Here is a 13,966-nt window from a genome sequence, read left to right on the forward strand (position 1 = left end):
ATGCCTCGGTGGTTTCTGTGTTTATAATGTATGCAAAATATAGCCTCTTTCAAGTGTGAAATAAATCTCCATCTCAAAATTACGGATTTTGTTATGAAGCACAAAACACTTGAATAAAATGTAACTAAATCGTAGCATGAAAATAGATTTCAAAAATAGAAAATATCAAAATAAATGTTGTTAAAGTTTCAAAATTATAGATTTAGCAAGCAACTTTGTTAATACAACAATGCCTGCACACCATGGATGGACTTGTCATGTTTAATATTTCATATTTCATTTTTTTTTTTGAAATTTGGAAGATCATGCATCCTAAACATGATTTGATATGTTTAATTTCAGAAACATTTCTAGTCTTGGTTACCCAGACTCTCACCACTGGGGGGCTCTTCTATGAGACCAACCAGACGGGAGTCTGGGAAAACCACATTCTAACTATCCCACAACGAAAGTCACACAGTACATTCCTTCCAAGTATAAAAATTGGGCTTACGAGGCCTGACTTTGCTGTAATTAGTATACATCAGTCGATTGAGAAGTGATAATCAGTAGTGAAGGTACCCAAATCATTCAGCCTACAATGTTGGACATGAAGTACTCCCCATGATGCACTGTTCCAGAGGCTACTTCCTGCGTGGGATAGTTGAAATCTTGTTTCCCCACAACTCTCATTTGGTGTGGTCTCGTAAGCAGAACCCCCAGTGGCGAGATGCCAGGTAAGTGGGACTAAATAACCTTCATATTAGGTCTTCACATAAATCGGAATATAAGTGACTCTTATGCACTTCATCCAATATAAGTATACAGGAAGAGTACTGATTCATGATTTGTCAATTTTCTTGGAGACATGTGTCAAGGTGTACCTCTAGAGGGCGCTTGTCTACGTAAATGGGAAATGTAACAAAAGCTATTACTTCTGTTTACAAATATTATATTACAATTTTACTATTGCTACTTTTTCATCATTTTTCAGTCCATAATTATTGTGTTTTTAGTAGTCATGTAGAAATACATTTTTACATAAAAATTTGTAGTGATCCCTATTAAAATAGAAATCCATTGTGTTTTTTTCCAATATGAATTCCAAAGTTGTAACTTATCCATAGGCCACTCATCAATAGTGATCATATCAGCAAGTCCTTAGTATCTAGCTAATCTGAATAATTATACTTTTGGTTTCTAGAAAGGCTACTCATATTAACCAATGGGAGTGACACATTCAGGTTAAAGTGGCCATATGGATGAGAATTTGGTATTTATTTTGGATTTTTATTTGATAAAACAGCTTCACTATGTTTTTCTACTTGAAAAATAATGCGAAAGAACATATACCAAGTCTATGTTCATAACTCAATAAACTGCAAAACATTAAACAATGTATAAAATGTTTGTTATTGTACGTACAATAACAAACTTTTTACACTTTTTCCATCTTTTTGCAATGTATTGAGTTATGAACATGGACTTGGTATATGCTCTTTCGCATTATTTTTTCAAGTATAAAAACATAGTGGAGCTGTTTTATCAAATAAAAATCCAAAATAAATACCAAATTCTCATCCATATGGCCACTTTAACGTTTCCTATACATTTGTACACGGCCAGCGTGATTGTGATGAAAACAAGGCGAACAGTGGTGAAATCTAACAAATCCCAACATATATACTTTTGCCAAAATTTATCTTCAAAGAACTTGTTCTTCAACCTTTATCAAGACTGATTTATTGTACAATGGTCAATCGACTTTCAAATTGAGAGTTGTTGATGGGGAAGGGGGGGGGGGGGGGGGGGGTGTCTATGTTTTGGGGATAATTTAAATACCTCTATTATATGTCCTGTGGTTGAGAACACAAGTACACTCTGAATGTAGGGTATTTGGCTTTACTGGGTTATGACCTGCTTTCTCAGCAGCGAGGGAATAGAAAAGAACACTAAGTAATCAACACAAGTGTACTAAAGTAGAAACAAATCTGACTGGGTTATTTGTCAAGTCTTCTACAAGATTCACCACATTCCGTTGTTCAACTTCACATCATTATATCGGAATACTCAAACTGTCACTGAGTAAAACATACAACTTCTTGTAGACATCAGTCTTGGAGGCCATCTGGTTGAAGTCACTTTCAACAACACACTTTTGTAATAGTTCGTTAACCTTCTCATAGATAGAGGGCGGTGGGTAGCGTAACAAACCTGGGAAGCCATTTTTTGACATGAAAATCTTCCTACAAATAGCCTGTAAAGAAAGAGATGAAAATTTGTTTTAGTTGGTGAAGTTTTGAAGAAGAACATCAATAATATATACATCTAGATTTCAAACATACAGACATATGTATACTATATCAAACTGACAAACATTCCTTGGTTATCAGGACTGTACAAATCCACCATGTTAAATGGTAACTTTTTCTTCACTTCAAACTGACATTAGATTACGACTTCAGAAGTTTTATGCACATACAATTCATTTTGATTAAGTGGCACAGGCTTAGTTTATAAGCTTTTTTTTATTCAAGTGAAAATATTTAGGATACATAATTTTGTCAATTAAATTCTCCTAGTACACCGTTAATATGTCAATGCATATCTTCTATAACATTACAATTGTCGTCTGGCATTGTTAGAACAGTTGATTACATAGTATGGATTTCCACGACATTTTTTCACATGTATGAAAAATTACGTCGTCGGTTCATGTATAAGTGATATTTTGATACCAGGTTTGAGTTCAGTCAGTTACAAGTGGTGGTTATGTATGTTTCAGTATGTCGATTGCCCTTTCAAATATGCAGCATAATTTTACACCCAAAACGTACATCTATAAACTCAGCTGGTGCCATTTTAAAATATAAGTAACCTTGATAAAAGGGGAATCTATTTTATTTAGAGTGTTCACCTGCGTTAATTAACTAATGTATGTTTCATTCGAAGCTTAATTTTCTAAAAAGCTAAAAAAGCTTTAAAAAAAAAATATTAAAAAAAAAAAAAAATTTAATAATCTTTTGTCAAATGGCAAATTAAATATCCTGTATAGTGTAGGGTGTACATCTTAGTATTTAACTGCCAGAACTGACTATTTCTGACGAGTTTTACATGACCAAAATTGTTCATCAGCTTACTAGATTAAATGATTTAATTACACTGGTTGAAATGTACAAACAGTGAGATTAAATGACATACACCGATTGAAACACAGTTTCAAATGATTAGCAGGCTTACGTGAGGAAACTGACGATTTTTTTCTGTTAAAATGAGTAAAGTAGACTTTTACATGAAAACTTTAGTTTCCAAGTTAACAAAACAGTAAAAATTTACCAGAATAATACAAATTATACAATAAAACCTTAGTGGGCCATTGAGATATAGGTTTCCAAAGACTTTAATTCTACAACTTCTATGGTTTCCCTAGGTAGTCATATAACCCTATGTCATCTAATGCAATACAGATAAATTAGGCAGGACTGTCGCTGATTAATAGTATTCATGTAAAAGAAAGTTTTATTAGATTTTACTCACACCTGGGCACTGTTTGTGACACATGGTTCGAATTCGTCAAATTAAAGTTAACTTAAACACAGTAAACACATCAAGACTGGTTTTGTTTGATTGTCAATATTTATATTCCCCTCTTGTATGGCATTCAGCTCTTTATAAGGTTTAGGACAGAGACTCAGTAATTATAGGTTTCTGCTGATTATAAAAAGGGAGTTTTAATTTTGTTCATATATTTCATTATATGAAATTAAGTCTCAGAAAGGGAGAAAGGTCACAGCTTTAATATGCCTGATATATTTCATCATATATAATTGAATCTTATAACTGATGAACGGTTGCCATGGTTTCCTTAGAAATTCATTTCAGAATATTGATAGCACTGATCATACATTATGGCTATTTATATTATATAGTTGCCCGCAGAGTCAAGATATGTCATTGTAAGTGTTCACAGCTGCGTATAATTGTTGAGTATCATTATACACTGATTATTCGGGAGCAACACTGCAGGGATATAAAGGAATTTGATTGTAAACTTTGGTTCTGGAGTCATTTCATGATTTTACATAATAAACATTAGGCACAATTGCTGAGAAACACTTATTTGTTTTATTTGAATTGAATATATGCACATACTGGTATTATTTGCTGGTCATTCTCATAAGGCAGTGTATGTGTCCAATGGGAAAGGACTTCCACTGAGCAGTGAATGAGGGAATGGTTTTCAGCTGAGTGTTTGTTGGCAATTGCACATAATGTAAGTGATGTAAAAATCATGAAATTATTCTCCAGAACTAAAAGTTTACAAAAATACAATTTTGTTTCCTGCAGTGCTGTTTCATGTTAATTTTGTAATAGTTTTGAGTTTTAGTAAGTTATCATTTTCATATTCCAGAATCAGCTGATATATACACTCTAGCTCTTAGAATAATGTACTACTAGTACTATTTTCTATATCAACTTAATGTCTTGTGAGGTAATCATGAAACTTGATTTGAGGGGTTTCTAGACCACTGTACATGTAGTTAATTGAAACTCTCATAACTTGATTTGAGGGGTTTCTAGACCACTGTACATGTAGTTAGTTGAGGGGTTTCTAGACCACTGTACATGTAGTTAATTGAAACTCTCATAACTTGATTTGAGGGGTTTCTAGACCACTGTACATATAGTTAGTTGAGGGGTTTCTAGACCACTGTACATGTAGTTAATTGACTCTCATAACTTCCTAACATTCACTGCACAATTTTGGGTGTAAAAGTATGTCCAGACCGAAATCATTCATATTAGTGACAAGACTTTTTCAAGTTTACCTGTAAGTTGTGGTCTTTTCTGTCCTTTGTACATTTCTTTGTTTTCATATCACAGTTTCCATGGCAATCAAAGAAATCACATTCTTCATTCGTGGTGCAATTTGGTTGTGCCAATGTTTCCTCCATATGTTTATTCAGGAATGCCATGTCAATATCAATCGCCACGATAGAGAAATCTTTACGTACACCGAAGTTTTCATTTTTAACATCACATAAATGCATGACATCACCGTACGCATTATCCAAATTTGCAATCAAGTCTAAGAAACCTAATGCTATTCGTGCTCTGTTTGGCCAAGGAGCGGCGTTGAAGTTTTCCTCAAGACTCAAAATACTAGGGTTTAACATCTTTCCTGTCGGTATGTACTCCATGGCGTAAAAATGCCCACACGAGCCAAACACTTTCGGTAGATGTTTATCATTAAAATATTTCATATATATATACTCATCCTGTTGTAGTAGACTCCATAAACTTTCTTTCTCTGCCAGCGTCATACTTTCGACACTCTCAATGTTTTTCGTCCACATTCTCTTCAGAAGTTCAATTTTATCAAACTCTTGTGATCGGCCAAATGCAAAATACACTGAATCGTGAACAAATTTTTTAAACGTTTCGACATCTGGGATATGAGTCACTGTTTTGTCATTTTGTGTGAATTTGACTAAAAGGTGATAAAAAGCATCAAGGTTGCTGTGTTTTGCTTTCAGGATGACGTCTTCCTGGTTCCAGTCCATTAACATCACTTTTTTACCCCTCTTGAAATACAGGCATGACTTGTACTGGATTGAATGCTCTGTGCAAAGGTTTGGACATAGGTTTCCATCTATTTTATTGGCTTGGTAAAGGTCACACTGCAATCAAAACAAAAATGTACATTTTTGTTGACATTCAAAAACGGCGATTATTTATCATGGCTGTGAAGTCGGCACTATATTCAGATTCAGATTTGGACTGCAGCAACCCATTCGATGTTGAATCTGGATCCTTACTGTGACCCTTTCATTTTTCCCCTTATCATTACACCCTAAGATTTCATTTTGGTAAAAAAAAACCAGAAAAATACAGAAGAAAATATTTTTTTTCACTGATCTGGCCATAGAGGGTGATATTTTCATTTCATTGTTTGGTCATATTAAGAAATATAGGGCTGGTGCAGACATGAGAAAAATATAAATAAAGAAGGCCACCCTTATGTTGGGTATGATGTTGGCATCCTTCTAGCTTGCCAATTTAGCTGACACTTGGATACAAATCGAATCAAGTCATTCAATCTGAGTCTGAATTACAAACCAGTGACAACTTCACATAGTTACATTTATACCACAGGTGATTTCAATTACGCCTTAACAGCCTGCAGCATTGAAATGTGATACACTCTAATGAGCTAAATTAGTGAAAATGCATGAACCTTTCAGAAAGCAAGTCAAAAATGTGAACGTACAATTTTTAGCTTCCACTGAAATGATTTCTAAATTACACCAAAACATATTATCCAGTGGTTACAATTAAGATAACCTGAAAAAATGGAATTTCAGTTACTGAATAATTCTTTTAACATTTTTATACCAATTTCAGATTCAAGCAATCTAAAAATTCTAGTTCAAAGCCAAAGATCATATGATTCAAATCAAATAATTCATAATGTCATTGTTGTACTTATCTATTGCTGGTAATAAGGCGAAAAAAATGTGTGTATTTCTAATAAACAGCCTTTGAAAATAGAGTAGAGGTAGGTTAGGATTTTATTTTATTTTATTTTATCTTTTTAATTGTTTTTAATTTTGAAAAATATTGTTTCACCCCCCCCCCCCCCCCCCCCCCCAAAAAAAAAAAAAATATTGGTCAGAACATCCCTTCTGTGATAGTTTGATGAAATAAAACAGATATGCATGGAGGTCAAGAAGACAAAGAATTTCTTATCTTTTTGTTTTAAAGGTTTAAAAAATGTTAGATAGACAGCTTACACTAGGGTCGGTTGGGTTATCGGAAACACACAATATTTTTTATTTTGCCTTATTCAAATCATTTTTTAAAAGCCAGCTTAAATGAAAAACTACAGTCAAGTCATTTTTTCAAACTCATTTACTGGTAATCATCCATGAAGAACTTGTTTAGAAGCACTTTATACTTTGCCATTAGAGATAAGTGAAAGTGCACAGTGAAATGTACATGGTGAAATGTACACAAAGAAAATGTACACAGTGAAAATGTACATGGTGAAATGTACATGGTGAAATGTACACAGTGAAAATGTACATGGTGAAATGTACACAGTGAAAATGTACATGGTGAAATGTACATGGTGAAATGTACACAGTGAAAATGTACATGGTGAAATGTACACAGTGAAAATGTACATGGTGAAATGTACATGGTGAAATGTCCATGGTGAAATGTACACAGTGAAAATGTACATGGTGAAATGTACACAGTGAAAATGTACATGGTGAAATGTACACAGTGAAAATGTACATGGTGAAATGTACATGGTGAAATGTCCATGGTGAAATGTACACAGTGAAAATGTACATGGTGGAATGTACACAGTGAAAAATGTACATGGTGAAATGTACACAGTGAAAATGTACATGGTGAAATGTACACAGTGAAAATGTACATGGTGAAATGTACATGGTGAAATGTACACAGTGAAAATGTACATGGTGAAATGTACACAGTGAAAATGTACATGGTGAAATGTACATGGTGAAATGTACACAGTGAAAATGTACAGTGGTGAAATGTACCGTGGTGAAATGTACAGTGGTGAAATGTACAGTGGTGAAATGTACAGTGGTGAAATGGTGAAATGTACAGTGGTGAAATGTACAGTGGTGAAATGTACAGTGGTGATGAAACGGACATCCTTATAAAATATAAATGTGTAAGACTTCAATTGGATATTGTTAACATTCCTTTATCTTGAAGCTTTTACCATGCCACAGATTACTAAATGGATTTAACATATTTCTGTGTTTGTAATTTTATGTTACATGTATGTGTGAAAGAGTGAGTTAATGAGACATTACATTTGTGCTTCAACAGCGACATAAACTGACCGACAATTTGTAATGATGCAGTAAACTTTCTATGAACCCTGGCAAAGTGTGTTTTGCACAGCTGAGTAATTTTCAGATCTAGTAAATTTGTCTCTTGTGTGCTTTGCTTGTTGGTTTAAAGTATGTATGAAATGTTAGACTAAACATACAAGTGTATATCTTTATATTGTACAATAAAACATCATGTTTTCTGCTGGGCAGTTCAAACACAAACAGAATTTTTTTATGATGTATTATTAAGCTGCACTAGCTGTAACTTGAGTATTTTTTTTCAATCAGACAATCAACAATTAATATATTCACAGAAAATTGACTAATTAGACATTGTACATGTTAATTAGGGGTCAATTTTATCCATAAGCAACAGGTTGAAACTGTGATTGTGTTGGGTTGCTGGTTTTTGGGTGCGGACTGTGCGGATTGGATTTAGTATACCATATTTCAGTTGTGTAACTCAGCTGCATAATACTAGTCTGTAAGGTACGCCATGATAGGGTGCCATCCCACATCGGTCAACCCCTGGGAGAGAGGATTGAGGCCGGAGTGGGTGGAACAACATGACATATCTTCCTACAGTCTACACAAATACACTTACCCAAAGGTAATTCAATACTGTCCAGGGTCTGCTGTATTATGAGTAATTAATAATAATAATAATAATATTATTAATAAAGGTGATTTATAGTGTGCCTAATCTCGCCAAGCTCTAGGCACAGAGGACAGAAACAGAAAGGAAGTAAGTAATGATGACAAAGTGATTTACTGCTTGAAGAGATGAGATGTAAGTCATGATATCTAAATAAACAATTTTGTTTAAATGTTCCAGTTACAGCAAGTGCAGCTATATTTTAATACTGTGCATGGTATGCAAATTTACCACAGTGGCTATAGCTTGGAAAATAGTAACATGTATTTGTCAGAATTTGGTTGGATTTTTAAGTGATTTCTGAAGTCTAAACTTACCAATATTTGTAACATGTGTTTAGATTCATCATCAGTACACCTTGCTAGGACAATACTGGAATTATTGACTTGTTCATGTTCTCTCTAAATGTACAATATTAATTATGGATCAAATTAGATTAATTAAAGTGGTCAATATGGATGAGGATTAGGTATTTATTTTGGATTTTTTTAATTTATAAAACAATTTTATCATGGCATCCTACTTGAAAAATCAGTGTAAAACAAGATTGACAAAGTCTGTGCTTGTAACTCAATACATTGCAAAAAGCTAAAAAATAATGTGTAAAAAGTTTGTTATTGTACGTACAATAACAAACATTTTGCACAGTTATTATGCTTTTTCAATTTATTGATTTGCAAAAAAGGACTTGGAATATATTGTTTCACGTTGATTTTTCAAATAGGAAGCAATGATAAAATTGTTTTATAAATCAAAAAATCAAAAATAAATACCTAATCCTCATCCATATGGCCACTTAAAGTTTGTCTAAAAACTGCAAAAAATGAAACACAGAAAATATGTACATCAGGCAAATAAAAAAAAAATAGTATGTTTCCGATAACCTGACCGACCCTAGTTTAAGCCTCCGACCCTGAACATTTTTAAAAACATTTAAAGCAGAAAGATAAGAAATTCTCTGCTTTCTTGACCTCATGCACATCTTTTTTCTTTCCCCAGTGATGTCTGTACATATTTCATCAAACTATCACAGAATGGGTATTCTGACTGACAATTTGTTTGGTGTTGGGTCAATTAAAAAGGATTATTTTTCAAAAATAAAAACAATTAAAAAAATTTAAAATGAAACAAAATCCGACCTACATTGTACCTACTCTATTCTGTGAGGCCATGTTATCAGAAACACACATTTACTTCTTTTTTTTTTGCTTCATGTCTTTACTTCTTTAAACATAGACAATGAACACACTATATGACTCTTATGGCTACATTGATATGAAATATAACACTAATGTGAAAACCTGGGATTGAATCATTGGCCTTTAAATCTTTTCATTTTTACTTTTTTTATATTGTCACCAATCAAAGAAATAATATACAAGTACTGAACATTGACATGTTGTTTCATAAATCCACATAAATCACATTATACTGGGAGTTAATTTACTGAAGGTATGCCAACATTAAGTTTCAGTATCTTGTATGAGTTTTCTGATTTTTGTACAACTAAGAACTCCAAGGTTCAGTCATGTTATAGAGTCATGGTGAAGTGTCTATCCAACTGTCTGTCTGTCTGTCTGTCTGTCTGTCTGTCTGTCTGTATGTCTGTATGTATGTATGTATGTATGTATGTATGTATGTATGTATGTATGTATGTATGTATGTATGTCTGTCTGTATGTCTGTATGTCTGTCTGTGGACGACTTAAATAAAAAAATCACTGAGCTTATTACCGGTGAGAATGTTACTTAGGGTGTTTAGTTGGGAAAGTGTTCAAAAAAAAGTAAGAATTTTGGGGCAGATTAGATGAGAATTTTGGTGAAGTTTAATATGAAAATGTATACACTAAATCCTATCAAATGAGTTGAAGTATTTCTTGAAGTACTACGAGAGCTAGGTCATATGCTGTGTTACATAATTGCATGCTATAAAACTCGATTATTAGAAAAAATTCAAACTCCTGATAAAATACTGACTGTATGGAAAACTGGAACTAGATGATCAGAGATGTTGTTATTCATTAAAGCTAAAGCTACGGTATTTTACAATTTGAATTTAGAAGTGAAAATATGAGTTTTGGTCCTAGACTGCAGAATGAGTTTAAATGAATTCTGTATGTATATAATTTAATATGTGCTACAATGCTGTTGGTGCTATTTTTTTCAATAATGCTTGTATGTAAGAGCTTAGTCCATTGAGATTTGACGCACAGTAACTCTCATAAAATGGCACTTGAAATAAACTGTTTGATTTAATGGCAACAGAAAATAATCAAAAGCTAGATCAACATGTGCCCATTGGGTAAAAACAGAACAATTAGGCTTCTCGTAGTGAACAGAAAATCAAAAGGGATCAATTCTATAGTTAAATTTCAAGTGACATTTGAAAATAATGTTTTTTATTAGTAACAGAAAATAATGAAGGGATCAGCTCTTCATGTATACTCATTGGATAAACAGAACAAGGCCTTTTATACTGAACAGAAAATCAAACTCTATACATTGTAGATTCAGCTCTAAATTTCCGAAGCCAAAGAATTCTTGCTGTTGTCATAATTAGCACATGTCAAATGGAGTTGTATAATGATTGATTACCCTGACAATTCTTTACTTTCAAAGGGAGCATTGACTGACAAATAGTGTGCACCCTATTAACCAATTTGACACACCACTGACGCACAACGATATTGTGTGATGCATCATCAGTTGGAGCTCTTGTATTATCCCTTTGTGGGTTACGGACAAGAAAATCCAATTTTCCTTACAAACTAAAACTGTGTCTCTTATTAGAGAGGACTCTCCTAATTGTACTTTTTAATCAATTATGTCAGTAATTTGAAGACAAAATAGATCCAAGTTTTTCAACTTAATTTCTTAAGGATATAAACTACTTTTTTTCTTCTGAAATTTTTTTTTATCATACATGACATGCAATGAAATTCTAGACAGATAGAGGAAGAGAAAGTTAATGAAAATATAGAATGTCAAGTAATATTAATGAATTGTTGTTAGCTATAATGTTGCATTTGGTACATTAGTTTATAGAAATAATGCATACACATTGTATGTACCAGGTCTATGTCTAATGTGGCTGTGTATGATATTTTTGTTGGAGGAGAAAGGAATAGCAAGGAAGCTAGGATTTTATCATTGAAAAATACATCAAATATAATAAATACATATAATATAAATAATGCTACTAAATTATTACTGAAACAAAGTTTAGGCCATTTAAGCTTACTTAGATTATCGATTAACTATAATTCTCAATTACCTGGAAAAAAAAAAATTTAAATTCTAAAACAATTATTGTACGCAACTCGAACTTTGTTGTATGTTTTCAACTTAAAATTTGACCACAGATGACAACAGTATAAATTAGAACAAAAAGACTTCAAACCTTAAATTGACTAGTGCAAAATAGCAAATTCCTGCAGAGAAAGTTACCACGTATGTAAAGTAATCACATTTGTCTAGTAATATCATCATCATCCATGAAGAAGAAATACACCAAGATATCTGTACGAGTCGACAAACGAAAGCTTATTATCATTCAAAGAAATAACAGGGGTGTGCAATTTTTCATCGTCGCCAACTACGACCGTTTTACGGCACCGTTCTTAACGAGCCTTTCCCTACTGGAAGAATGAAAATGTTTGGGCATGACAACCATACAAACTGTTTTTTTCTGATTGTAGATAATATCATGTTCGATACCGTAAATCTCACAAACATGTTGTCGGTGTTATGTTTTTTGATAATCTAATTAAACTTTAAATTGTTATATTATTTTTTTTTAAGTTTTTTTTTTAAGTTTTCATTTTTAGAACAGTTATGTGTGGAATAACAGTGCAATGTAATGTTCTTGCGTTGGGAATATGTGTAAACATGTTACTAGTATAGTTTAAGCAACACTGCAGCTTCGTAAACTTACCAACGTCTGCAGCAGTTTCTTAGAGTACTCATCGGTGCATCTCTCCGGTAAATGTAGCACTTTCCGTGGTCCATGATGGAAGACGTAAACGACAACCCCGACGATGAAACACACCGTCACCGCTTTCAGGAGTTGTTTTTTATGGACTCTCATCACAGTTTAGAGACATCTGAAAGTGAAATGGAAACATCTGACTATCTGAAGCACGGCTACCTGCTACCTGCTACGTGTCTACACACGGAAATAAAGACACGATGATCAACGTTTAGTTTCTAAAGGTGAACTTACCCCGGAAGTGTTGTCTGCAGGTCATCCTACGGTGTTTGTTTGTAAACAAACCATATTTACGCATGCTCAGAAATTGTATTGTATTCAAAATGGCGCCTTGATAAACAGCAAAGCAGAAAGCGACGTACAAAAAATATTAGAGCTCGATAAAATTTGATAAGTTTAATGACCAAAGTGAATTTTGAGAGTGCAGGGAGTTGTTCTGTAGTGGTTAGAGATGTTAGATTTGGAAGTTGTCCCGGAGAGATCGCTCGGAAACGAACAATGGGAATTCACTCTGGGTAAGTGCCAAATAGAAATTAGAACAAGCAACGTCACGAAATGTACGCAATATTGCGTGCTGACGACAGATATTGAAATATATTGCTCTGGCTGCGGATGGCCAAAGAAGCTGTATAGTTTTGTAAATTACTCTGTAATTTCTTCTGCACAGACGTCAAATGAGACCACCATAAGCACTTCTTTGCGTGATGCCACACTGTCTGAAACACAGTCTGAAGTTAACGTTAGTCAACTTTATCAATGTGTTTCCTTCAGTTTTTGCATTTTGTGACGAAAACACTCTCACCAATGTGACTTTATTTTGTAATAGTTAATTGGTAAGTGGTATAACTGAAAAATTAAAGAGAGACATGAAGGAAACAAAAATAATTTTAAAATTAAAATAATAACATAACACTTAATCTCTAATGACGAATGTCGACAGTGTGGAGGGTCTATGGTTCATAATATAGGAAATAACACTAACAGTGGTTGTTTATGTGTGGTTTCCTACACTGCTGATAACATTAAAGTGTTCAAGGACAGTAATGTTTACCATGGTAGGAAAGATTACCGGATATAAAGTGACCAAGCATAAGTGAAACATTAATACTTCTAAGTGTAAATGCATTATTAAATTAATTATGCCATGGGCGTGAGCCAAGTTGAACAAAAAATATGGAATATATACTCTGGTCATTCTATGTCATGACATTGCGTGTCTATGTCATGACAATGCCTGTCTACGTCACTGGTTCTTCTGTGTTCGAATTGTAAGTTGAAATGTTCAAAATTGCCATTACTTTCACCAATTTTTCTTATATTACTTGCACTGGTATAATTATCTTATTCTCCTATAATTTTCTTCATTCAGCCGTAAAATATTCATGACTTAAAGGTGAATTGTCACTATTCATCTAGATCTCGCGACTTGTATTGACAAGGGACCCTAAGGTCACTCCTATTTTCC

The 13,966-nt window shown here is 33.4% G+C and overlaps 2 protein-coding genes across 2 annotated transcripts in view; one reads left to right on the top strand and one right to left on the bottom strand.

The window, feature by feature from the left end:
* Positions 1 to 1,815: 1,815 nt before the first annotated feature.
* Positions 1,816 to 12,600, bottom strand: LOC144438317 (divergent protein kinase domain 1C-like). The gene is made up of 3 exons (XM_078127383.1): positions 12,448 to 12,600; positions 4,809 to 5,660; positions 1,816 to 2,236 (listed from the first exon to the last, which is right to left on the bottom strand). The coding sequence occupies exons 1-3, from the start codon at positions 12,598 to 12,600 to the stop codon at positions 2,036 to 2,038; spliced, it is 1,206 nt and encodes a 401-aa protein (XP_077983509.1). The 3' UTR covers positions 1,816 to 2,035.
* Positions 12,601 to 12,952: 352 nt separating this feature from the next.
* The window catches only part of LOC144437848 (phagosome assembly factor 1-like), a 32,715-nt gene continuing 31,701 nt past the window's right edge, over positions 12,953 to 13,966 (top strand). The window contains exon 1 of the mRNA XM_078126876.1: positions 12,953 to 13,016. Within this exon, the coding sequence (XP_077983002.1) occupies positions 12,953 to 13,016 (64 nt within the window). The remainder of the gene's footprint in view (positions 13,017 to 13,966) is intronic.

Source organism: Glandiceps talaboti, chromosome 7 (assembly GCF_964340395.1).
Source record: "Glandiceps talaboti chromosome 7, keGlaTala1.1, whole genome shotgun sequence".
In the NCBI taxonomy this organism is placed as follows: Eukaryota; Metazoa; Hemichordata; class Enteropneusta; family Spengelidae; genus Glandiceps; species Glandiceps talaboti.